The sequence below is a fragment of the Theileria annulata genome, chromosome 1 (assembly GCF_000003225.4).
Source record: "Theileria annulata chromosome 1, complete sequence, *** SEQUENCING IN PROGRESS ***".
NCBI lineage: Eukaryota > Apicomplexa > Aconoidasida > Piroplasmida > Theileriidae > Theileria > Theileria annulata.
In genome coordinates, this window is record NC_011129.2 from 1086285 (window position 1) to 1107798 (window position 21514).

General features: G+C 35.6%; 12 protein-coding genes across 12 annotated transcripts, besides 37 other annotated features; 5 read left to right on the forward strand and 7 right to left on the reverse strand.

Moving 5' to 3' along the window:
• Nucleotides 1–19: 19 nt before the first annotated feature.
• TA06685 (cation ATPase, putative) lies at nt 20–4096 on the reverse strand (the record flags this gene model as incomplete). Its single annotated transcript, XM_948965.1, has 1 exon — nt 20–4096. The coding sequence occupies one exon, from the start codon at nt 4094–4096 to the stop codon at nt 20–22; it is 4077 nt and encodes a 1358-aa protein (XP_954058.1).
• Nucleotides 74–142: a sequence feature (7 probable transmembrane helices predicted for TA06685 by TMHMM2.0 at aa 199-221, 228-245, 390-412, 425-447, 1100-1122, 1287-1309 and 1319-1341).
• Nucleotides 170–238: a sequence feature (7 probable transmembrane helices predicted for TA06685 by TMHMM2.0 at aa 199-221, 228-245, 390-412, 425-447, 1100-1122, 1287-1309 and 1319-1341).
• Nucleotides 731–799: a sequence feature (7 probable transmembrane helices predicted for TA06685 by TMHMM2.0 at aa 199-221, 228-245, 390-412, 425-447, 1100-1122, 1287-1309 and 1319-1341).
• Nucleotides 2756–2824: a sequence feature (7 probable transmembrane helices predicted for TA06685 by TMHMM2.0 at aa 199-221, 228-245, 390-412, 425-447, 1100-1122, 1287-1309 and 1319-1341).
• Nucleotides 2861–2929: a sequence feature (7 probable transmembrane helices predicted for TA06685 by TMHMM2.0 at aa 199-221, 228-245, 390-412, 425-447, 1100-1122, 1287-1309 and 1319-1341).
• Nucleotides 3362–3415: a sequence feature (7 probable transmembrane helices predicted for TA06685 by TMHMM2.0 at aa 199-221, 228-245, 390-412, 425-447, 1100-1122, 1287-1309 and 1319-1341).
• Nucleotides 3434–3502: a sequence feature (7 probable transmembrane helices predicted for TA06685 by TMHMM2.0 at aa 199-221, 228-245, 390-412, 425-447, 1100-1122, 1287-1309 and 1319-1341).
• Nucleotides 4097–4577: 481 nt separating the features above from the next.
• Nucleotides 4578–4637: a sequence feature (Signal peptide predicted for TA06680 by SignalP 2.0 HMM (Signal peptide probability 0.682, signal anchor probability 0.023) with cleavage site probability 0.551 between residues 20 and 21).
• Nucleotides 4578–5690, forward strand: TA06680 (uncharacterized protein; the record flags this gene model as incomplete). Its single annotated transcript, XM_948966.1, has 1 exon — nt 4578–5690. The coding sequence occupies one exon, from the start codon at nt 4578–4580 to the stop codon at nt 5688–5690; it is 1113 nt and encodes a 370-aa protein (XP_954059.1).
• A 191-nt stretch (nt 5691–5881) lies between these two features.
• On the reverse strand, nt 5882–6676 carry TA06675 (uncharacterized protein; the record flags this gene model as incomplete). Its single annotated transcript, XM_948967.1, has 4 exons — nt 5882–6049; nt 6082–6216; nt 6324–6560; nt 6611–6676. The coding sequence occupies 4 exons, from the start codon at nt 6674–6676 to the stop codon at nt 5882–5884; spliced, it is 606 nt and encodes a 201-aa protein (XP_954060.1).
• Nucleotides 6546–6560: a sequence feature (1 probable transmembrane helix predicted for TA06675 by TMHMM2.0 at aa 5-27).
• Nucleotides 6611–6664: a sequence feature (1 probable transmembrane helix predicted for TA06675 by TMHMM2.0 at aa 5-27).
• Nucleotides 6614–6676: a sequence feature (Signal peptide predicted for TA06675 by SignalP 2.0 HMM (Signal peptide probability 0.965, signal anchor probability 0.005) with cleavage site probability 0.751 between residues 21 and 22).
• A 122-nt stretch (nt 6677–6798) lies between these two features.
• On the forward strand, nt 6799–8343 carry TA06670 (uncharacterized protein; the record flags this gene model as incomplete). Its single annotated transcript, XM_948968.1, has 1 exon — nt 6799–8343. The coding sequence occupies one exon, from the start codon at nt 6799–6801 to the stop codon at nt 8341–8343; it is 1545 nt and encodes a 514-aa protein (XP_954061.1).
• An 88-nt stretch (nt 8344–8431) lies between these two features.
• On the forward strand, nt 8432–9089 carry TA06665 (30S ribosomal protein S16, putative; the record flags this gene model as incomplete). The annotated part of the gene is made up of 2 exons (XM_948969.1): nt 8432–8513; nt 8548–9089. The coding sequence occupies 2 exons, from the start codon at nt 8432–8434 to the stop codon at nt 9087–9089; spliced, it is 624 nt and encodes a 207-aa protein (XP_954062.1).
• Nucleotides 9090–9349: 260 nt separating this feature from the next.
• TA06635 (Tpr-related protein family member, putative) lies at nt 9350–11869 on the forward strand (the record flags this gene model as incomplete). Its single annotated transcript, XM_948970.1, has 1 exon — nt 9350–11869. One exon carries the CDS (start codon nt 9350–9352, stop codon nt 11867–11869), a length of 2520 nt encoding a protein of 839 aa, XP_954063.1.
• Nucleotides 9407–9466: a sequence feature (9 probable transmembrane helices predicted for TA06635 by TMHMM2.0 at aa 20-39, 127-149, 159-181, 223-245, 656-678, 685-702, 735-757, 777-799 and 803-825).
• Nucleotides 9728–9796: a sequence feature (9 probable transmembrane helices predicted for TA06635 by TMHMM2.0 at aa 20-39, 127-149, 159-181, 223-245, 656-678, 685-702, 735-757, 777-799 and 803-825).
• Nucleotides 9824–9892: a sequence feature (9 probable transmembrane helices predicted for TA06635 by TMHMM2.0 at aa 20-39, 127-149, 159-181, 223-245, 656-678, 685-702, 735-757, 777-799 and 803-825).
• Nucleotides 10016–10084: a sequence feature (9 probable transmembrane helices predicted for TA06635 by TMHMM2.0 at aa 20-39, 127-149, 159-181, 223-245, 656-678, 685-702, 735-757, 777-799 and 803-825).
• Nucleotides 11315–11383: a sequence feature (9 probable transmembrane helices predicted for TA06635 by TMHMM2.0 at aa 20-39, 127-149, 159-181, 223-245, 656-678, 685-702, 735-757, 777-799 and 803-825).
• Nucleotides 11402–11455: a sequence feature (9 probable transmembrane helices predicted for TA06635 by TMHMM2.0 at aa 20-39, 127-149, 159-181, 223-245, 656-678, 685-702, 735-757, 777-799 and 803-825).
• Nucleotides 11552–11620: a sequence feature (9 probable transmembrane helices predicted for TA06635 by TMHMM2.0 at aa 20-39, 127-149, 159-181, 223-245, 656-678, 685-702, 735-757, 777-799 and 803-825).
• Nucleotides 11678–11746: a sequence feature (9 probable transmembrane helices predicted for TA06635 by TMHMM2.0 at aa 20-39, 127-149, 159-181, 223-245, 656-678, 685-702, 735-757, 777-799 and 803-825).
• Nucleotides 11756–11824: a sequence feature (9 probable transmembrane helices predicted for TA06635 by TMHMM2.0 at aa 20-39, 127-149, 159-181, 223-245, 656-678, 685-702, 735-757, 777-799 and 803-825).
• A 258-nt stretch (nt 11870–12127) lies between the features above and the next one.
• On the forward strand, nt 12128–13462 carry TA06580 (Tpr-related protein family member, putative; the record flags this gene model as incomplete). Its single annotated transcript, XM_948971.1, has 1 exon — nt 12128–13462. One exon carries the CDS (start codon nt 12128–12130, stop codon nt 13460–13462), a length of 1335 nt encoding a protein of 444 aa, XP_954064.1.
• Nucleotides 12185–12253: a sequence feature (9 probable transmembrane helices predicted for TA06580 by TMHMM2.0 at aa 20-42, 108-130, 140-162, 202-224, 256-278, 291-309, 337-359, 380-402 and 407-426).
• Nucleotides 12449–12517: a sequence feature (9 probable transmembrane helices predicted for TA06580 by TMHMM2.0 at aa 20-42, 108-130, 140-162, 202-224, 256-278, 291-309, 337-359, 380-402 and 407-426).
• Nucleotides 12545–12613: a sequence feature (9 probable transmembrane helices predicted for TA06580 by TMHMM2.0 at aa 20-42, 108-130, 140-162, 202-224, 256-278, 291-309, 337-359, 380-402 and 407-426).
• Nucleotides 12731–12799: a sequence feature (9 probable transmembrane helices predicted for TA06580 by TMHMM2.0 at aa 20-42, 108-130, 140-162, 202-224, 256-278, 291-309, 337-359, 380-402 and 407-426).
• Nucleotides 12893–12961: a sequence feature (9 probable transmembrane helices predicted for TA06580 by TMHMM2.0 at aa 20-42, 108-130, 140-162, 202-224, 256-278, 291-309, 337-359, 380-402 and 407-426).
• Nucleotides 12998–13054: a sequence feature (9 probable transmembrane helices predicted for TA06580 by TMHMM2.0 at aa 20-42, 108-130, 140-162, 202-224, 256-278, 291-309, 337-359, 380-402 and 407-426).
• Nucleotides 13136–13204: a sequence feature (9 probable transmembrane helices predicted for TA06580 by TMHMM2.0 at aa 20-42, 108-130, 140-162, 202-224, 256-278, 291-309, 337-359, 380-402 and 407-426).
• Nucleotides 13265–13333: a sequence feature (9 probable transmembrane helices predicted for TA06580 by TMHMM2.0 at aa 20-42, 108-130, 140-162, 202-224, 256-278, 291-309, 337-359, 380-402 and 407-426).
• Nucleotides 13346–13405: a sequence feature (9 probable transmembrane helices predicted for TA06580 by TMHMM2.0 at aa 20-42, 108-130, 140-162, 202-224, 256-278, 291-309, 337-359, 380-402 and 407-426).
• A 204-nt stretch (nt 13463–13666) lies between the features above and the next one.
• On the reverse strand, nt 13667–14686 carry TA06475 (sugar transporter, putative; the record flags this gene model as incomplete). Its single annotated transcript, XM_948972.1, has 1 exon — nt 13667–14686. One exon carries the CDS (start codon nt 14684–14686, stop codon nt 13667–13669), a length of 1020 nt encoding a protein of 339 aa, XP_954065.1.
• Nucleotides 13769–13774: a sequence feature (GPI-Anchor Signal predicted for TA06475 by DGPI v2.04 with cleavage site probability 0.3306 near 305).
• Nucleotides 13940–14008: a sequence feature (4 probable transmembrane helices predicted for TA06475 by TMHMM2.0 at aa 35-57, 129-151, 178-200 and 227-249).
• Nucleotides 14087–14155: a sequence feature (4 probable transmembrane helices predicted for TA06475 by TMHMM2.0 at aa 35-57, 129-151, 178-200 and 227-249).
• Nucleotides 14234–14302: a sequence feature (4 probable transmembrane helices predicted for TA06475 by TMHMM2.0 at aa 35-57, 129-151, 178-200 and 227-249).
• Nucleotides 14516–14584: a sequence feature (4 probable transmembrane helices predicted for TA06475 by TMHMM2.0 at aa 35-57, 129-151, 178-200 and 227-249).
• Nucleotides 14687–14894: 208 nt separating the features above from the next.
• Nucleotides 14895–15179, reverse strand: TA06420 (uncharacterized protein; the record flags this gene model as incomplete). Its single annotated transcript, XM_948973.1, has 1 exon — nt 14895–15179. One exon carries the CDS (start codon nt 15177–15179, stop codon nt 14895–14897), a length of 285 nt encoding a protein of 94 aa, XP_954066.1.
• Nucleotides 14955–15023: a sequence feature (2 probable transmembrane helices predicted for TA06420 by TMHMM2.0 at aa 10-32 and 53-75).
• Nucleotides 15084–15152: a sequence feature (2 probable transmembrane helices predicted for TA06420 by TMHMM2.0 at aa 10-32 and 53-75).
• Nucleotides 15096–15179: a sequence feature (Signal peptide predicted for TA06420 by SignalP 2.0 HMM (Signal peptide probability 0.732, signal anchor probability 0.124) with cleavage site probability 0.204 between residues 28 and 29).
• Nucleotides 15180–15467: 288 nt separating this feature from the next.
• TA06365 (uncharacterized protein) lies at nt 15468–17594 on the reverse strand (the record flags this gene model as incomplete). The annotated part of the gene is made up of 14 exons (XM_948974.1): nt 15468–15661; nt 15692–15779; nt 15814–15962; nt 15993–16158; nt 16192–16269; nt 16305–16402; nt 16432–16546; nt 16589–16663; nt 16695–16866; nt 16914–16972; nt 17044–17091; nt 17141–17239; nt 17274–17447; nt 17478–17594. 14 exons carry the CDS (start codon nt 17592–17594, stop codon nt 15468–15470), a joined length of 1632 nt encoding a protein of 543 aa, XP_954067.1.
• Nucleotides 17595–17836: 242 nt separating this feature from the next.
• Nucleotides 17837–19141, reverse strand: TA06310 (clathrin-adaptor (medium) chain, putative; the record flags this gene model as incomplete). Its single annotated transcript, XM_948975.1, has 1 exon — nt 17837–19141. The coding sequence occupies one exon, from the start codon at nt 19139–19141 to the stop codon at nt 17837–17839; it is 1305 nt and encodes a 434-aa protein (XP_954068.1).
• Nucleotides 19142–19581: 440 nt separating this feature from the next.
• On the reverse strand, nt 19582–21331 carry TA06255 (26S proteasome subunit, putative; the record flags this gene model as incomplete). Its single annotated transcript, XM_948976.1, has 8 exons — nt 19582–19836; nt 19897–20230; nt 20284–20494; nt 20523–20632; nt 20664–20716; nt 20798–20976; nt 21054–21135; nt 21248–21331. 8 exons carry the CDS (start codon nt 21329–21331, stop codon nt 19582–19584), a joined length of 1308 nt encoding a protein of 435 aa, XP_954069.1.
• Between the last annotated feature and the right edge of the window lie 183 nt (nt 21332–21514).

Below are 21514 nucleotides of genomic sequence, written 5' to 3' on the forward strand. Positions count from 1 at the left end.
TAATGAATATTATACAAGATTAGGTGGTTAGTTTTTGCGCTCTGCGTTTCTTAATGCGTCGGTAGATGAACTTGGAGAGGAACTCGTCCAAAATCAAAGTCGTGAAAGCAAGCAGAATTGCGAGAAGGTACTGCCAGTAGGTGAGTGAGACGACGTGAAGCACATTGGAGAGTCCAGGAAACACAGTGAGAGCAAAAGTAACGGTTGCTGAAATACTACAGGCAATGTGCATCCAAGGATTCCTGTTAAAAACGTTGTAAAAGTAGTCCCAACTCCTAACAGTGTAAGCCCTTAACATCTCAGCCCAAACGGCTGTGATGAACGATATCGTCCTGGCCTGTTTAGATTTCCTGCTCACAATGTCATTGTAGCCCATTTCTCCGACTCCATGATAACTCGTTCCATCCTTTATGCGGTTTGACCTGATCCAGCCATTATCGTCCTTTTCCACAAAGCCAGAAATCCCTTCCAAACTTGACAAATCTAAATTCTCCAGCTTTCTCCTCAACTCCGGGTGTAAATCAGGGTGAGAAACGTGGAAATCTTCAAGCCTGCCCTTCGCGGCGCCGAGGAAACACTTCATCTTGCGCTCCTCTGGGTCGAAATAGTCCACATTGGTGACCCAGCCAACGTACTTTGGGGTAAACAGATACTCGTATGAGCTGCAAAAGTAAACCATCTTGGTATAGTCGTCAACCTTAACGTAGTGGCAACGTTCATTCAAGTCCCTGAGCGTAATCACGCCAGTGCACAAATACAAACCGATTAAAATTGAAGCAATCACTGCCAGAGCCTCAAAGATCGTGTGCGGCAAGTTCCCAGCCAACCACCACTCGGTGGTCATGATTGGCGTGTTTGGTTTCCTGGGAGGCTTTTTCATTGCGTCAGAGTCTGGAGGCTCTCGACTTAAAGCTACTGCGGGACACCCATCAGTTAGAAAGTTTAAAAACAGAATCTGAAGCGCCTCGACCGGCGGCAAAGTGTTAATAATTATACTGGTGGTCAGGTATAAAATTTCTCCAATATTTGTTCCCAGCAAAAATGAAACAAACTTTTGAATGTTGCTGTAAATCGTCCTGCCAGCCCTTACAGCCTTTACAATTGTGCAGAAATTGTCGTCGAGCAGAACTAGTTCACTTGCTCCCTTCGCCACGTCAGTGCCGTTTATGCCCATGCTCACGCCAATATCTGCAGTCTTGAGCGCTGCGGCGTCATTAACACCGTCGCCTGTCATCGCTGTAATCTCACCCTTTCTTTTCAGTGATGCTACAATAGCTACCTTATCCTCCGGTTGAGCTCTGCAGAACACACTGTACTTCGAGGTTATCAAATCAATCTGTTCATCTGGCAAATAATCCATGTTTGGGTTCCCGTTAATGTGTAACTTATTACATTCAAGTCCCAACTCATCATCTTCAGTTTCTGGACCCAGCGTGATTAAGTTAATCTGCTTTGCTATTGCTATTGCTGTTATTTTCTGGTCCCCAGTTATCATAATTACTCTGATCCCTGCACTTCTACAAGTGTCAATTGACTCCTTAACTCCTGGCCTTGGAGGGTCAAAGCTTCCTGTAACTCCAATCAACACGATCTTACCGCTATTATATGAACTGTCATCAGTGTTTGTGGTCGACAATAAATACTGTTGTCTGTATATTGAATCATCTAAACTTTGTAGATATGAAATATCCTCATCCGTGAGTGGAACTAACCCTAGCATAATAACCCTCAAGCTATCATTGCTTAACTGGTCATTACTGTGCATTACCACGTCATCTGAGTCCTGACCTTCCTCATCACTATTTATTCTATACTTGAAATCGACAAAAACTCCGTTATCTAAGCTTGGTACGTACTTGCAATATGGCCTCAGAACATCTGGTGCCCCCTTAACTAGTGCCACGTGGGTATAATTTTTACCCTTTTGTTGGAATTCCAACTCCTCGAACTTGTTTTCCACTTTGAGTTTGTGTACTGTTATGCTCAGCTTCCTCTTTGAGTTGAATGGCACTTCTAGTGTTTCAAGTCTAGGGTAATCTTCTAATAACTCTGGCTTTAGTCCGCACTTGTTTGCTGCGACTATCAATGGACTCTCTGTCATGTTTCCCACGCAAGTCCACTTATTATTCTTGTCCAGAACCAACTTCGTGTTATAACTGTTCAAATATCCAATACACATATTCAACCTTACCATCACACTCTTTAAATAACTTTCATTTGCAGAACTGGTTGCAGAAGCTGGTAAACTTTCCTGTGAACTTATTTCTCCTGATCCTTTTGCATGATCCTCAAAAGTGAACTCTTTACTCATAGGCTGTGGATCAACTTTATTTTGGGATACATAGTGTGAGAGTAAATTATTAGGTATTGTGAAGAAGTCAGCTTCCTTCTTATACAATGTGATTAATTTACGTTTATATGAATCCGTAAGGTCACAGGGGTTGAAAACTCCTCCAACTGGATTGAAGCCAAAGGTCGGGTAGAATGAGAAGCGTTCTGCGATGACGTTTGCTGTGGTTGCTCCAAAGAGACTGAAGTTTGTGTTTTTTATGATGTTTTTGAGCAAGTTGTCTGAGGTTACGCTCCTGACGTTGAAGAAGATTACAATGTCGGTGGTTACCATCTTGCCTTCCGTCAGTGTTCCCGTTTTATCGCTGCATACTACTGAACAGCATCCCAGCGTCTCAACTGCTGGTAGCTTTAGCACGTTTGCGTTTTCTCTTGCCATATCCTTGGCGCCTAAACTCAGTGAAATTGTAACAACCATCGGCAGGCCTTCTGGAATAGATGATGCTGCAAATCCAACTGCCAAAAGAACAATCGACAGTGTTCTATTAGTGTTTGGCCTCGTAGGATCATCAAATCCTGTCAATATTGCAACAATCACAATTGAAATCAGGACAACTGTTGAAATTATTCCTATCGTTCCTCCTAACCTATTAAGTGCTCTTTGTAGTGGTGTAACTTTACTGGTTTCAGATGCTTTCTTTAGTTGTTTGGCTATTTTTCCTACTTGTGTATTCATTCCTGTATTAATTACAATTCCTTTTCCAAACCCTGAAACAACGCTGGTGCTTGCAAAGCAGAGGTTAGTACTAAATGGGCTGTCCAGGTCCTCAGCGACAATAGTCTTCTTTACATCAACCGACTCACCTGTTAGTAGTGACTCGTTGATTCTCACCTCCATTACCTCAAACAGACGCATATCTGCGACAATCGTGTCTCCCGTTTGTAGAAGCAGGACGTCGCCTGGAACCACCTCTGTGGTGTCAATCAGAACTTCAGCGTTGTTCCTTATCACTCTTGCTGTTGGACTTGAAAGCTGGGCCAATTTTTCCAAAACGTTAGCTGCTGACCTTTCCATGTACGTTGCCATAATTGAGTTTAGTGTCACAATGAAAATGATGAATGCTCCTTCAACGTAGTTTTTTAGTGCTAATGACGCTATCGCCGCTATGAACAGCAGAACTATCACAAAGCTCTTAAACTGTGAAAGAAAAATCTTCCAAATTGGGTCCTTCTTACCCAGATCCAGTATGTTACTTCCGTAGAGTTGTCTATTTAGAACCACTTGGGAGTCTGATAATCCTTGCTCTGTATCCTCTAGTCCAAACTTGTTCATGATAGCTGGAAGTGGAAGGTGTGCCATTTCTGACTTTCCTGTCGTTGGTTGGACCTGTTCTACTGCTTGTTGTGCCTCGTAAAACTTGCTCAAATCTCTCGATTTCACCAACTCGATCAAGTCTCCTGGGTAAATGTGTGATTTACTCAACCTTTGTACTGTTTCCATCTCTATAATATCGGCAAATGCTGGGTAACTTGGTGTTGATAGTATTTTACTGGTTGATATTTGTCTTTCAGGTTCAATTGTTCCGCTTCGTTTCGGTTCAATTTCCGTAGGCCTCCCTGGTACTTCATTTTCTACATTTATTACAACTGTGCCATTGGTTTCAGGGGTGTTTAAACCATTATTTTCATTTGAAGCTTTAGTTTGTTCATTCTCATCACTAGAACTTGTTCCATGGCCTTCATTTCTTGCGTTGGTGACATTGTCGCCAACTCTTCCATTGATATCTTCACCCGTGGAAGGTTCCATCACGATATATTACAATTTTTAAAGCTGGGCTAAATGTTCATCGAAAAAGTAAAATTAGGTATGATCATTTTTTGAAAATGAGAAAGCGATAATGCTCAAAAGGGGTATAGATTTATTACTATGAGCAGTATAAAATCACATGAATTTGGCTAAATGTAAACAATCATTAAAAAACAAATACAAAGTTAAAAATTACGATAATAATTTAAAACATAAAAATTACATTATTTGTTGCTCGGTTATGTGGAGCCCTATCTAGAAGAATTTTTACTATTTAATCACCAAATTTTACAGTTTAAAAGCTTTCATTCTGTTTAAAAAAAATATTTGTTTACACACTTTAACACAATGTCATAGAAGACCATTAGCTATGACATAAAGATTAGATGATTACACAGTGGATGAGAAGATTCAGAGTTTTCGCTTAGATCTTTGGAAGGACTGGTGTCGATTCTGAGGGCATAATTTAAGGTATCAAAAGATGGGTGAACTTAGGAAGATCCTAATTTATTATTTCATCCTACTGACTAATTGCAACTGTGTAAGGTTCACAAATAAGAGTTTCAGGTATTCCATGGCCAATAATAAATACTCGAGTAACGAGCGTTTATTGGATGAAAGTGGTGTGTACTTTAAGAATTTGCTAAAAGAGCGGGTTAATACTGAAGGGTTGAGTGCCTCTGATTTAAAGTATTTTGAAAATGTTAAAAATCAGCTAGCAAATCATTACTCCTTAACTTTACTAAATTATGTCAACAATAAGTTCAAAAACATTAATTTCCTATTCAATAGCAATAGCACCGGTAACAATGGTAAAACTGACTCCACTAACACAACTGATAGTGATAATAAACTTGAATCGACTAACAAATCTGATAGTGATAAAGAAGTTAATGATGAACAACAAGATCGCAATAGTCAAATGAGCGCTGAAGTTGATATGAACGAGAATATGGCTAAATTGTGTAAAATATACGAAAACTCTGTAGTGAGTACTTTGCTGTTATACTTACAGTTAACAGAAGACGCTTTGAGTAAGAGCAAAAAACAATCGTTTGAGGAGGAGAGATTGAGGGTGTTCGTCGAGCTGTACAATATTCTGTACAATAAGATTTACAGCGTAGTGAGTTTGAATGTAAATAACCTGAAGATGTACTACATAAATTACTTCTTTGAGGACAAGAACACTAAGTCTGTGCCACTGGTGGTTGGAACCTACAGCAAGAATCTGAACTCACTAATACCCAACGTCCTCAAGTTTAATAACATTAACTCCCTCTTGAGCTTTTATAACATTAAGCTTAAGGTTAGCTCTGAAAATGAGAACTTAAGCCTGAGTAAAAACACTTTGGTAAACGAGTTAAAATTTATACTAACAAATATTCAAAAACACGCTAAATCGGACTCTGCTGATAACGCTGGGAAGTCTGGTGCAAATAAAAATTTAATGAAGGTAATTTCAAACCAGCAAAACAAAATCGAACAATACAATAAGTTAATTAGCAATAAAGCCGGCGGCAGCAGGCTAAATTACGTCTTCACTTATCGCATACCGCACACCAACTTAACTCTAACTACCTCATACATCAAGTAAGTTAAAGATGATATTTATTACTCTAGTAACATGAACAATGTCGAACTGTGCTGCATTCCCGATAATCGGTCATATCTCTTCAACAACAACGGATTTGTCAAGGGACTTCCATATGGGAACTTGGGAATCGATTTTAATATAACTTTTTAATCAAATTCTAAAATAAATTATTTCCAGTTGTATATTATAGTTTAGTTGAGACTAACAAGGACGTTGCTGATTTTATTTTCTCGATCTTTAGATTCCTTGCCCTTATCCTTGTTATTGGGAGTACTGGCATTATCAAACTTATTTAAAAGTAATTTTAGCAATAAACTGTTTTGAGAGTTATTTTTATTCCCGTTACTGAACAAGATGGTCTGAAAATGAGTTATGTTGATACTTAGTGTACCTGTAGGAGTGAAATAATGAAATCCGATTTGAAAACTTGTTCAATTATAGTGTACATTTCACTGTTATTTATGAATTTTTTGACTAGGCTCAGTAGATTGTTTATATTATTGCTAAGATAAATCTCATTTAAGCCCTGAAAAAATAAATAATGGTTATTAAAAGGTGATATCTGGTCAAGCGTATCGACCATAGGCAAGAAATGTGTAGCCAATTATATTCATAACAAATGTAAAATCTTACTTGTTGAGTGTAGTAGACGTATAAATAATTGTTATTGCTGTTGATTTTAAGGTTAGTTAGGTTGTTAATGAGTTTATTTTGGTAGTAAATGGAGTAATAATTTAGGTGGTTAACTATTGATTTGTACTCAAAATTTTGCTCCCTAACTATGGAATCAATAGCAGATAATAGATCGTTGTTTTTGACATCTTTATTGTACATAACACCATTGAAAATTACATTAATGTTGTAGTTACTCTAAAAATAAAGATTAATAAGTAATTAGGTGGAAGGTTGAGAGTAAATACCTGGGCAAAAATGGTGAAATTTGATAGAAGGACAAAGGAAAATAGTAAATAAAAGGTATTGTACATTTTTATAACAAAACTGGAACAATTTTAAATATATAAGTCAAAACAACTGGTGATGTGTGGGAATGCCATCATAAAATGTGACATTGAACTTTGTTAATTTTTTATTATCGCATTTTTTACAGATGTCAGATTCAGAGGATTTAGATGATTTTGATATTATTTTAAATAGTAATCAACTTGATACAGATTCCGATGACGAATACACTAACAAAAACAAGTACAGAAATCGGACTGCCAATAGAAAAGGAAGCAAGAAAAAATCAAGGATAAAAGATGAAGATGTAAGCTTTGTATCTGGTGGTTTACTAAACCTAAACGCAGAAACTAATGAAGAACCGGTGGAAGAAACTAAACCAAAGCCAAACGTCCAATTAAACGACGCTAGCTTGTCAAAATTATATGGGAAAGGCTTAAATATGATTAAAAAAATGGGATATAAGGGAGGAACCTTAGGAACTAGCTCAAATATTCCAGAAGATCGTAAAGTTAGTCAAGATTACCCGAAATCACCTCAAAGACAGAATTTGGCACAAGATAACTATAGAAGACTAAATCATAAAAGGCAGGAAATAATTTTAGAGATAAAGAAACTATCGGAAAATAATCTAGAGATACAACTAGATATCAAACTTATAAATAACAATATAAATAACAAGCAATCGGTAATAAATAATATAAATGATAATAAATCGCTGGTAATTGATAATTTTAAACTCTTATTATCGAGTTTAACCTCAACTGATGAAAAAACAACGGATGATGACCTTAGAGAAGAACAGCTAATAAATAAAATAATTGAAATTTTAATTGATAATATTAACTTGTTGAAGAAGGTGATAAAAATAATATTTAAAAAGAAATTTAAAGTGAAAAATGATTCAAATTTGGACTTTGTAAGTAATTTACTGAGAAATGAAAATGTTTTAAGTAACCCCGCAGTTTATAACACTGTGCTCGATTGTGTTAATTATTACTTGATTAACAATTTGATAACATATTACAAATCTAACCTTAATTTGGAAAATATTGAAAAGTGTATTGGAATTTACAACATGATTAAAGGTGTGAAGATTGATTTAGAAGCGGTAAACAAGTTTTTAATTTCGAAGTTTTGCAAGGAAATCGACACAAACCTCAAGACCAGTCACTTGGTAACATTTCCTTTCTTAGAATTCCTAGAAGATGATGAAATTGAAGTGATTACAAGGAAATTTACGGGCAAATTTGAAGAAGAATTTAAAATTTTAAGCTTAAACGAGGGTGAAAAAATCGATCAATTGTTCCAAATTTTAAATAATTGGTTAAGTTTACTTTCAAACCCATCTGATTTGGTTTATAATGTTTTGTATAACAAATTAACAGGTTATTCCATTGAAGATAATCCTAATGATGTTTCGGATATATTGAGAAATGTAATGAAGTTTGAAAAAATGGTAAATGTAAAGGAATTGTTGGAAAAAACGGTAATAATGAGCTTTAGGAATCATTTGACTCGGGAAATTTCCTCTGCCCTCAGTTACTCCGCAGTGGAATCCTGTGTTGATTTGTATTTGAAGTTTAAATCTTCATTGCCAGATTATATAAATAGTGACCAAAATATACAAAATAACTACTATAGACCAATATTGCAAAATATTGATTTATACGTTAATAAATCTAGTCAATAGTTTAATATACACTATACATAATATTATTTTATTAAAATGATCGGGTGTTTTTAGTTAATTGATGAAATTGTTTTAAATATAAAGTAAGATGATAAATAGAATGTTTTTGCCATATTATTCCAAGTCTAGAGGCCCTCCTAGGTTAAGATTCCAGGTTATGGGAAAAAGAGGTATGAAAAATTATCTTTTAAATAGATTTACTAGGGAAGAGGTTTTTAATGCTAGTTGCAGCTAATCAGAGGGATCCTAGAGACGGTAAGCATATGGAAGTTTTAGGAAGTGTGCAGAGGAGACCAATTAATCCAATTCCGTCATCTATTGGAGAAAACCACGAGAGTTTATCTGAAATAAGACTAAGGTTTAGTAGAATTAAGTTCTGGCTTGGCGTAGGGTGTGATATGAATGTCTCAGTTGCAACAGTTCTTTCACAAGCTAACCTAATTCCTCCACACCCGCCTAAATTTGGAGAGAGGACCAGGGGTCACTTTCACCTTTTATCGCAAATTGTTGAGAACAGGCAACAGGTTCATTTGAACAGAGTAAAGACTTTCCTTCTAAGGGAATCCCCCTGTGTAAATGACGATGAAGATGTGTATAAACCTGACCTTGAAGAAACTCCGGCAAGGATCGTTCAGAATAAAATTTATCCTCCAGAACTTAAAGAATTGGACCAGGCTGCTCACTTTGATATCACTGAAGAGCCTTTAAACCCTGAAAAGAAAGTTTTAAGAAAACTTGTTAGATAATTACAAATGGACTTTATAATATTAATACCACTATATCGAGTATGTATACAACTGTATTTATTAATATAAACGTGGTGATAAAGTTTATTGTTTGTTCTGATGGATACTGTGATTTTAAGTAATATTTCTGTAATATATTGATTAACAAGGTTGTTACTAACAACATCACACTGGTAACATTAACATCAGCTCAGTAACTTCTAGTTCAGTACCATAGCCTTGTACTTATACTTTAGTACTCTATCGCATAAATCCTATTAATGGTATGTACATGTGGTGAGACCACCATTGATTCCTATTTGGATGACTGCCCATATTTAACTACAGCCTATATTCTTGCCGGTCTTTCAATGATGCTCAATATTCGTCTGGCATATAGTTCTGCTCCATATGCACTCATTAGATTCAGGTTGCCTGAGAATCTATTCAGTGTATTTGTTAGAAGAATGGCTAGTGCACTGGAATTTTGGTGTCTACCAAGTATGCTCCTGGGAAACATAATGGAGATCGCTCAGAAAGTTACTGCCGATAAGAAATCAGAATTTAAGTTGGACCACTCCAAACAACAACAACAAGACCAAGGTGATAATAAGACCAAGCTTGGAACCCTCATCCAAATGAAACGTTGGAAGTTCATGTGGATTATATTTCCTTCCATGGTGACTATGTGGTCTGACTTCATAACATATTTAATATTATTGATAGTTTATGTAACTGGTGGTGACACTGGTAACGTTACTGGTTATTACTTTGTAATTGCAGTTTCTGGATTCATTTTTGGTATTAATATGGTCCTGGTGTATGCTGCTGATTGGAGATACACCCCTGTCTATATTGCTGGTGAAAATGCATTTCCAATGTTAACATCAATCATACACTACTTTGCTACACTCATATTTGGTAATAGACGAAGATATAATAGCGACTTCATGATAGTAACTATTGATATTTGTGTTGCGATTGTAATCTCATTCACTACAGCTACTCTGTGGACCTCAGCATACTACATTATGGATCATAAAAGTCCAAATAAGATATTGAGATTCGGTGTTCGTCCAGGTCAATTTGGTACTGCTGATGCTTACGGTACTACTCGTAATACTGATCTTACCTTTAGTGTAAATCTCAATGGTGGTACTGGATTTCAGTCTAGTGGTACTATAATAATCACTGTAGGTAGTGATAATTTTACAGAACTCAACAGTCATACTGGTGATGTGACTATCACACTCTCCGGAAGTGGATCTATCAAGAAGTCTGATGGTGAATTCGCCAGAGGCATTAATGAACCACTCAATAAGGGTACTCAGCTAGTAATTAATGCCACTGGTAGAATCTCTACCCCTAATATTAATGGTTCAGATATTACTATTAAAGGTAATCTAACTGTAACCTCAGAAGGTGGTAAGAAACTTGGCACCTCACTCACCCTGGGTCCAGACTCTTCAGATCCTAGCAGTAATGGTCTAGGTGGATCCATAACAACAGAGGGTACTAGCAACACTGTCACAATCAAGGAAAATAGTACTATCACTTTGAAAGACGAGGCTCTAAAAGCTATTAAGTCTCTCACTCAAAATGCTGTTACTCTAAGTGGTACTGGTGGTTTTAAATCTAGTGCTAGTATCACTGTCAGCCGTGATGAAGGTAATAATACAGATTTATCAAATCTCAATGTTACTAGTAATCTTCAAATCACCATCAACGATGGTAGTATCAGGAATTCTGATGGTAGTGAACTCCAAAGAGGTACTACACTAAATAAGGGTACTAAGCTATCCATTGAAGCCAATGGTCAAATCACCGAACCTCGTGATGCTAGTGGCACTGTAAAACTTACAGGTACTATTGTGGTCACCTCCAATAATGTGACTATTGGCAACAGTGGTCTCAACTTTAATGGAGGTCCCAATCGTACTGGTGTCGATGGAACCCTTACACTAAATGATGAAAACGGTCCTCCTAAGTATGTCAAAATCACTAATGCTAGTAGTAAAATCACAATCACTAGTGCTGCCTACACCATAATCAAGAAGGCTTCTGATACAATTCCTAGTTTTTTTACCATTGGTGCTGCCGATCCTCGTAATCCTGAAAAGGTTAAACATGCCGATGGTCTCGATAAAGAACACGATTTTACTAAGCACTGGCATATCATGCCTTCAGATAAGTATGATTCTAATGATCTTCCAGACCCAACAGTTGTCTCTCCAGCACTGATGGTTATTATTGGTATGGGATTTGTATACTGTATATATCCTGGTATCGCACCCGGTATGATTGTGCCATTCTTTCTGGTTGATAAGATTGAAACTGTACTTTTAGTCCTGACTACATTCCCACCTGTAATTATTGCCATCCTACAAAAACACAAGGCTGGCTGGTCTCCTAAAACCCAACACAATGGTACTAGGTTTGGCGGATGGAAATCATACAATGCGTTCGGTGATTATAATACTACCTTTTATCATGGTTTTGACATTCTTATGATTATTAAGATGACACTTCTTGTTATCTTTATTTACTGTCTGCATTATAGAGATTCTCATATATCTAGATCTATTGTTAATCAACCTAAAATGTCCACATTCCTAACAATAGTATTTTATATGTGTCATGAATTTTTGTTAGCATTGGGATTCTCAGGTGTTATAGGTAATAATGGAGCTACATACATTGTACTTCCAGCCCAGTATGTGGGTGCACTCCTAATGATCTTCCTGGCCTTTTATTCAGAAGGATACATTATAGAATATAAAAGTCATGATCCTGCACACTGACCCACGGAACGAATGTGGTATTTATATGGATACTACCAATTGAACCCTGATTTTTTTATTATGATAAAGTTTAATGTTTGTTCTGATGGATACTGTGATTTTAAGTAATATTTCTGTAATATAGTAATTAAAGGTTATTACCGACTCAGTAGTAAGGTAATCAAGGTCACACTTTTACTAGGATACTATCTACTCACTACTCATCCACCAACCAAGGGATTACCAATCAACAACTACTAACAATTCTTATCGCAATAAATGGCACAACATAACTGTACTGAGGCCAAAGAGAATTATGGTGGTAAGTTTAGCTGTCCATTACTTATCGCAGCCTATGTATTTGCTGGTTTGGCTATGATGCTTAATATTAGACTATCATACAGCTCAGCTCCATATGCACTCATTAGATTCAGGTTGCCAGAAAACCTATTCAGTGTATTTGTTAGAAGAATGGCAAGTGCTTTGGAGCTTTGGTGTCTACCAAGTATGCTCCTAGGAAATATAATGGACCTAGGGGTTAAAGGAGCTATCGGCAGCGCCAACGAAGACAACAAGAAGTGGTGGAAATTCTATTGTATCATTTGGTCTTCCATTATTTGTCAGTGGTTAAATTTCATCACCTATGTTATTTTATTGATTGTATACGTTATAGGTGGTGACCAAGGTCGTCTAACAACCTTTTATTGGACTATTGCAATATCTGGTGTTGTTTTTGGTATTAATATGACCCTGGTTTATTCTGTTGACTTCTATTATATACCTGTCTATATTGCTGGTGAAAATTCATTTCCAATTGTGACCTCATTCATGCACTATCTTAGTACTCTCATGTTTGGTAATAGGAGGAAGTGGAATAGTGACTACCTAATTGTCATGATTGATATTGGGGTAGCAATCATAATATCATTTGCAGCAGCTGTGATCTGGACAGTAGGGTACCTGTGTGAAGTTGATGATTCTACTGAAGTCAAGGATATGAAACACATACATGCAAATGGATTCGATGGAAAATTTTCTGAACATCTGATATCACCATTTTTGATGGTAATCGTAGGCATGGGTCTAGTTTATGCTATATATCCTGGAATAGCACCTGGTATGATTGTTCCATTCTATTTAATTGATAAGATTGAAATGGTACTTCTCATAGCTACATTCTTTCCGCCAGTAATAATAGCTATCTTGAGGAAACACGCATCAGATTACTCGCCTACACACTTCGACAGAGGTAAAGCTCAGCCATGGTCAACATACACTGCTGGTGTGTTCTATCTTAGTCTTAATATCCTTATGGTTATTAAGATCTTACTTGCTGCCATCTTTATATGTTCCCTTCACTATAGAGACTCCAGCATATCCAGGTCAATCGTTAATCAACCTAAAATGTCAACCGCACTATCTATTACATTTTATATGTGTCATGAAATTCTACTGGCTGTAGGGTTTTCAGGTGTAATAGGCAATGATGGAGGTGACTTCATATTGATACCACAATACATTGGTGCCCTATTCATGATATTCCTAGCATTCTACTCAGAAGGTTACATTAATGAGTATAAAAATCATGATCCTGAACATTGGTCCATTGACTGAATGTGGCATGTGTTTGGTAATATTTGGTGATCATTATGTTGGTATATAGGTAGTTAGGTATTCCCATGTTATTCCTTTCCAGTTGAAGTTTAATGTTTGTTCTGAAAGATAAAGTGATTTTAAGTAATATTTCTGTAATATAAATATTTAAATGCTATGAATCGGAGTTAGGATAAAAGTACATTAGTTGGGGGGAATTAAAATTTATTTGGTGAGTAGGTATAAAAAAGTTCCTGCGATTGCTAGGGCTGTGCCATAGAGTTCGTTTTTAGATAGTTTACCTTCACTTACAACTGAGACCACAAGAGAGTTAAATAGATTCAACATGGTAGTTGCAACTGATTTGGTAATGGGCGAGAGTTCAGAGAAGAGGCCGAATCTGGCCGTATTCATCATGTAGTTAGACAACCCAGAAAGGAATATATACTTTATAATTTCATAGTCTCCACCCTTTATTCTTTTGAGCAAATTATCGCACGCGTAACTAAAGCCACAGCCCTCGGACACTAAGACAAATGATAGTAGTAAGTACAAAGATATGGTGACGGTGGAGTTTAAATTGCTCTTGGTTAAGTTCTTCCCAACTTTGTCCATATTTTGGGATAAGAACTCCTTCATCTCGTCAGTTGTAAAGTAAACCCCCAAGTTTGTGAGCAGAAAATAAGCTATCACACCAAAAGAGGACCTAACTCCGGAATAAGTGGCGTAGGCAGCTCCAGTAACAAGTGGAAGTAAGCTTAAATAGGTCTTCGTGTCCAGCTTAAGGTCGTCAAAAAAGTAATAAATAAGTGAGGTAAGAACGGGTTCCATTGTCTGCAAGAAATTTAAAAAAAATGTGTTTCGGAAGGTGAATAAGGAAGCTGAATCTGTAAGAATCTTTGGGGCAAGCAAAAAGGTCGTCTGTAACATGACGGTTTTATATGCCATAACGTACGATTTCACCCTGTTAACTCCGTTTTTGAGTGTCTTCTTGACAGAGCCCAAAACGCCGTCAACTTTGAAATTAATCTTCTCAGGGGTATATTGCAGGGGGTAAAACACAGGCGGTGATTGCAAACCTAACACCCACTTTAGAGCAAAAAATGGCACCGCTGATAACATATTCAGGACCGATAACGCAACCATATTATTCAAATAAGATAACAATTTCTTGTTTGATTCATAGTAAAGTGTTTTCCCAAGGTAATAAAGGGAAAGAAAAGAAAGACTAGTCGCGCCTTTCATTAAATCCTCCTTTGAGAGCTTGGAAACAGCATCTCTTAATGACTTTACACGGGCGGTAAAGAATTCACCGCTGAGCAAAGAACTCCGGGCAGGCTTTGTAGTTCTCGACACATGTGTGCCGGGCCTTTCCGCGAACACAGGAAGTTCTTTGTAATGAACGAGCTTTGAACACTCTTCATCTTTGACATAGTCTTCAACACTTTTAGTTTCATTGTACTTTTGAGGTAGAAATTCGTGGTTTATTTGAGGTGAATTTGTTATGAATCCCAAGGATTCCAACCCACACACTAAACAAATATGTTAAAAACTTAACTATATTAGATAAATAGTCTAGTATATAGTGTAGATATGTACATTTGAGGGATGCTCTATTGTAATGTTTAGAAGGTTTATCGATCCTACTAATGTTACAGGAAGTAGAAATAATGGAAAGAAGAACACACACCGAGAGGGTGTGGCTAACAACCTGTCCTGGTGAGGTACAAAAGATCATTATTACAGCGATCAGACAGGTTCATTTAAATCGTTTAAATAATGGAATCCTATAATCTATGGGGATAACATATTATACACATATATAACAAATTATGCAAATAGTAAAATTACAAGAATTACTAAATCTCTATATATATTTTTTGAAACATTATTTATAAATTTGCTGGTTTGAATTGGTCGATTTCACCATGTGTGCCCAATTTCTCAACTTTTAATTTACTCAGTAACATTTGGACAATAACACTGGATTCCTCCAATGTTTTCTAAAATTCATTCAGCTGTAATTTTAACTAACCTCTCTAAATTCTGGATTCTCAGCCGTACTTCCGTTTTCACAGCTCTTAATATTATTTAATATAACTTGGTACGACTCCAAAACACTCTCTAAACTTCCAGATAATTGGAAATAATTTACTGAATTTAACATTTTCAACAATTTTAAGTTATCTCCATAACTGGTATATCCCTTAAATTTCCCAACTAAATATTTAAATCATTATGTGTTCTTACTGTTCCGGGTAAACTTATCCAAAATCTCCTCTGTTCTTTCAAGTTCATTGATAGAGTCGAGTGATGAGGTTAAAAGCTGATTTGTAAACTAATGAATTTTATTTAATTTCAGTTTACCTTACCTTGCTATAATTCACTTTTACATATTCTATGCATTGATTTATCAACTCATTTTTGTATTCAGAATCCTTTACGCTTTTTAGTGAAAAGAGCAGATTTGAAATAGTCACAGTTGAATCACAATTTTTAATATTACTTTTTGACAATTTCCCTAAAATCTTCCATTACTACACAAATTTACCCATAATTTCATCCTCAAAAGTGCCTAACTTTATCTTTGATTTAGTTGTGTGGTATAAAACTCTTGATAAGTTTAGTAACGAACTATCATGTGTGAGGAAAAGTCCCAAAAATTTGTCCAAATCATTTTCAATTACTTTACAGCAACAAATTACATTCACCAGTTCCTATTTATTAATAAATTAGATCCATAAAATTACCAATTCTGTCAATTTTTCCTCATTGTCTTTCAAATTTTTCAATAACGTCTTTAACAAATTCTCATTCTTAATGTCGAACTAAACAAAATAACAGTAAATATAGGGAAAATTACATTGTTGTAAACTTGCAAAAATATGACGGAGTTTGAAGTGGTGAAATTGCCGGTAAATCGATTTGTTTCAACACTCTTCATAATTTTTTCAACGTTTGCTATGGTGAATTAATTGTAAAATTCATACCTTTTGTTGAGTATTTAGGGGTTAAAGATTGTAAATAAGAGGATAAATCGTCCAAATTATACTTTCTTGGACTATTTATAATCTTCTTGCTCATCTTCTCAATAAGTTCTTCAGACTATAATATCATTAGGTATTACATTAATTAAAATTGGATTACGTGGAATTTGGAAACTTTCATTGCGTTTGCAATGATGATCATTTCGAGAATCTTTAAATCTTTTACATTACTGATCTAAAAAAGAATAAGAATAAATGAGTCTCACGAAGTAGTTGAAGAAGCTGGAATATAACTCTTTATTGTACACACCAGAGTGTGCGTAGCTCTGGTAAATTGAGGCTACTGTCTTCACACTTTTATCGTCATTCATTTTATCCCTTATCACATCAATCAACTGTTTCATCATGGCTTTATCATAGTACTTTAGGTTATAAAAGCTAACCAGATGTGAACTCAGTTAATGGTACAATTGGTTAAGTAATACCTGTTGACTAGGTTTGATATTGAAACGAGGGACAACTGGTTTAGATTTGGCTGGATTGACTGGAGTAATAGTTTAAAAAGTTCTGAATCATATTCCTTGAGCCTAAGAATTGTAAATTTTATGTACTAACTTTCCCAAGGAGTGCATAATCATACATGAATAACGCCAGTGGTAACTCCTTAAACTCTAATAAATTACATGTAAACGTGTCATTTATTACATTATACCTTAATTTTAACTATTAAGTGGGTTAAATTGGCCTTATCTATACATTCTATTTTACACATGGCATTTAACAATAAAGCCAAGTCCTGAATATCTAAATCCTAAAAATTGTGTGTTAGATTGTTGTAAACAAACGTTTAATATTTCGTGTGACCTTGAAATTATGCTATTCCAGATGGAATTGTCGGCAATTTTTGCTCTTGCGAATCCATTTGCGATGAAGGCCAAGTTTCTCGCATTTAAACCTTTATAAAGGTACTGGAACCTTGTTTTAGCCAAATTCCAAAATTTTGAGTCTTCATATTTGTTCTAAATCAACATGAATTGGATAAATAGTACTTGGGATGCGATGCGTATAGTTTGTGACAGCTGAGATCCGTTTTTTGAGAAAACATCGAGATTTAAATTATTGCCATTACATTTACTGAGGAAGCTAAAAAATCTCCTGGAAATCATGGAAATTTTGCGATAGTTGGGTCACATTGTAATTATCAAAAGCGCTACCCCTGTAACTACTATTAAATATACAAGTACTAAGTATAGAATCAATAATTCAGCTTCTGACATATAATACAAAACACATTTGAAATTATCAATCTTCTTAAAATATATCCACTAATCAGTTGGGTCAACCAATTTCTACACTACCTATTTCTAAACTACCAATAACTATATTATATAATATTTGGAATATGAGATTATGTCATTCTTAGTTGATAGTCACCGTTTTTGGTGATGTATCTAACCCACGGAAGAGCTTTGTATCCTGTTTTATCAGTGATTCTGAGGTGTTTAACGTTGATTCCCGAGACTGTGTAATATGGAATTTCAAACTTAATTTTGACTGGGTTCTTAGAGAATGTGTTTCTGGACTCGTCTGAGACTGAGGGAAGTCCAAATGATGCAAACATTGTGTAAACTTTATCTCCTTGAAACTGTTTAACGTACCAAGTTATTGCGTCCTGGTCTGGCAAATACTTGACACTTCCCTGCGTTGGATTAAATTCGGGGCAATTAACATCTGATGGTACTGGGATAAGAAATTCAACGTTAGTTGCCATTGATTTTGACTTGAATTGTGAAGTTGCCTTCACGTAGAACTCTATCCTGGTGCTGGATTTACTATTATAAGTTACATAGAGTGAGAAAAGCGGTTTAACTCTACAGCGTAGTCGATATGTCATGAGTTCGAATTCACCGTCTGGTGGTATAAATGTAATTGTGCGATCTGTATTGAACTTCGTTAGTTCAACACACTGATGGAATTTGACATCTTCCAGTTCAACAAAGCTTTTAACAGAATTCCCATTAGCATCTAAGCCGATTGTGCCGGAATCTGTTGAGAATAAAAGTTTATCATTAAGGCATAAAAAAACTTCTGGCATATTTGAGAGGTATGATTTCATCTTTAGGCAGCCTTTAATTTCAGACCTTAAAACGGTTCCGCTTGCCGACAAAATCAGGTCTAGGCTCTCTATGACGTCGAGGAACAGCTCGTTCTTTTTATGTTTGATTCCTTCTCTTCGCCATGAAACTGAGTTTGTCATCGTTGTTGGCGGCCGCACCTTGTCAAGTGTTAATTGGTGGTATTGATTCTTAATAAACTCTCTCAAAACGCTTACTTCTGTCACTTGGGGGAATCCGTTATCCACCATCTCATCCAGTAATTCATACACAATTGCAAAGTTATCTCTGATACTTTCTTCGCTCAGGTGTTTAAAGTAACTGGTTAAAACTCCTACAAACCTGTACAAAAACGAGATTGACAGTGAAACGTTATAGTTTGATGAGGCTACCGCTATAAAGTAAATCCCATTTTGGGAAATCCAGGAAAAGGTACATCCATCGCTATGAAACACTGGTTTTAGTGTACTTGAGTCTTGTAATATTACATTCTCGTAAAACGCGTCGCATACGTTCGTCAAAAGGTCTGCTTTATAATTTCTACAAATTATTAACCTTCCTTTCAAATCCAATATGTATATTCCGCTTATACCTCCCATCTAATATTTATACACTTTATTTCATGCTATTATTATTTTTTTGAATGAGTAGTAATTTTAGGAGTAGAAATTTAAATTGATAAAATTAAAAAAGATTGGTAAAATTGAGATATAATTTTTAGATTGGTTAAAAACTAAAATACAGGGTCTGATTCCGGTTCAAAGCGGCTCAAACACAATAATAAAAATTACTAAGACAAATTATAAGTTTTTTGTAAGATACATTATGCGATTAATTATTTCTGATAATTCTTCATTACACAACATCACTACACATATTCTCTCCCACTTACACTAATTGGTTAAAATTATCAAATATTTTTCCAAAGTTGAACATTACTATCGAAAATATGATCAAATGTATATTAGTGGAGTTATGATCAAATATATATCAGTGAAAAGATTAATAGCGATAAAATTGTGAGCTGATCCATTGGAAATCAGTTGTAGACCATGTATCTTCCAGTTGCTGAGAACTTCTTATAACCTTTAATGACTTTAGAAATGGCGTCAATCAGGTCCTTCTCTGAGATACTCTTACGTCTGGCTCTGATTGCGAACATTCCGGCCTCTGTACACACGCTTCTTAGGTCTGCTCCTGTGCTGTTTGGACAGAGTCTGGCCAACAACTCGTATCTTATGTTCTTATCCACGCTCATCGTCCTTGAATGGATCTTAAATATATGTTTTCTACCCTATAGTACTTTTAATTTAAGTATAAATCTAAATAATTTAAAAATGTGTAAATGTGTGACCTCTAGATCTGGTAATCCAAATTCTATACGTCTATCTATACGTCCTGGTCTTAGTAGTGCTGAGTCTAGTGTATCAGGCCTGTTCGTGGCCATTAGTACTTTAATATTACCCCTGGCATCAAACCCATCTAGCTGATTCACAATCTCGAGCATTGTTCGCTGAACCTCGTGATCACCATTTGACGCGTCCTCACCTCTGGAACCTCCAATGGCATCAACTTCATCAATAAATAATATACATGCCTTCTTACTCCTTGCCATCTGGAACAGTTCTCTAACAAGTCTGGCTCCTTCTCCAACATATCTAATTTCATCATTCAGTATTATTATTATACTATTGTACTATTACTAATATTAAAAATAGTAATATAATTAGTGTAAGAATACTTTTGAACAAGTTCTGAGCCTATGACGCATATAAAACAAGCGTCAGTTCGATTTGCAACAGCTCTAGCTGTTAAGGTTTTACCAGTTCCTGGTGGTCCGTAAAGTAAAACTCCGTTTGGTGGGTCAATTCCTAGCTGTACAAAACGTTCAGGCTGTAAAAGAGGCATCTCAACCACCTCCCTTAACTTCTCTAGTTGATCCTTACATCCACCTAATAATTATTAAAGCCTTAGAGGTACCTATATCGTTGTATGTGATGTTTGGCTTCTCCTCAACTGTCATCATGGTTACAGACGGGTCAATTTTAGGCGGCAAGGTTATCTGGATCTTGTACTTGTTACGGTCAACTCTAAACATAAATAACAAACCAAACAAATTACCCAACTCTTATACCCTCCTCTATATCCGTAGCGGCGGCCTTCTCTCCCAATCCCTAATCCAGTATTTAATACTAATAACTAATCATTATTAAAAGATAAATTAGCTTAGATGAATATTAGTTTTAAGAAGTTACCACAACGAATTTGGCGATTTGTTTAACGTTGATGATGTATTTAGCTTGTGGAGTTCCAGGGTTAATAATATTAGTACATCTTGCTACTTGAAGTGGCGCTCCTTCCTGTAAGGAACGTTGATCAAGCACTAAGTCCCACATATGAGGAGGATTTAATCCAGTATCACTTTCCTTAACTCCTACATAAATTTTAACAGAATATAAACAATGAAAATTAGTTAAATAGGTTGGATGATTTAGCTTGGGGGAAAATTACCTGATAATTTATTAATTCTGTTAATAACTTCTTTTATATCATTATCAGCTGCACGAATTGGAGCTGCATAAGGTCCAACTCCCTAAATAATATTCCATACCATTACTTAACAATATAAAAATTGATTCAATATAAATGTTTATAATAAGCTAAGTAAAAATAATATATAATAAATTTATAAATAAAAAAGATACGTATGATTTTAAAATTTTAACTTCTGTTTCAGAAAGTGGTACGGTTTTCTTCTTTTCCTCAGAATCCTCCTCAGCGTCCTTCATGTTGAAATTTTAAACAAAATATAGTCTGAAATTAAATAAACAATAATTGAGTACTGAAATTTAATGAATCAATTCCCCACACATCAATATATCACTTTTTAACACAATTTTACACTTATATTTTACACATTTTATCTTTAATTTATGGTTTAATTTTATATTTATTTTTTCTACTATCGAATA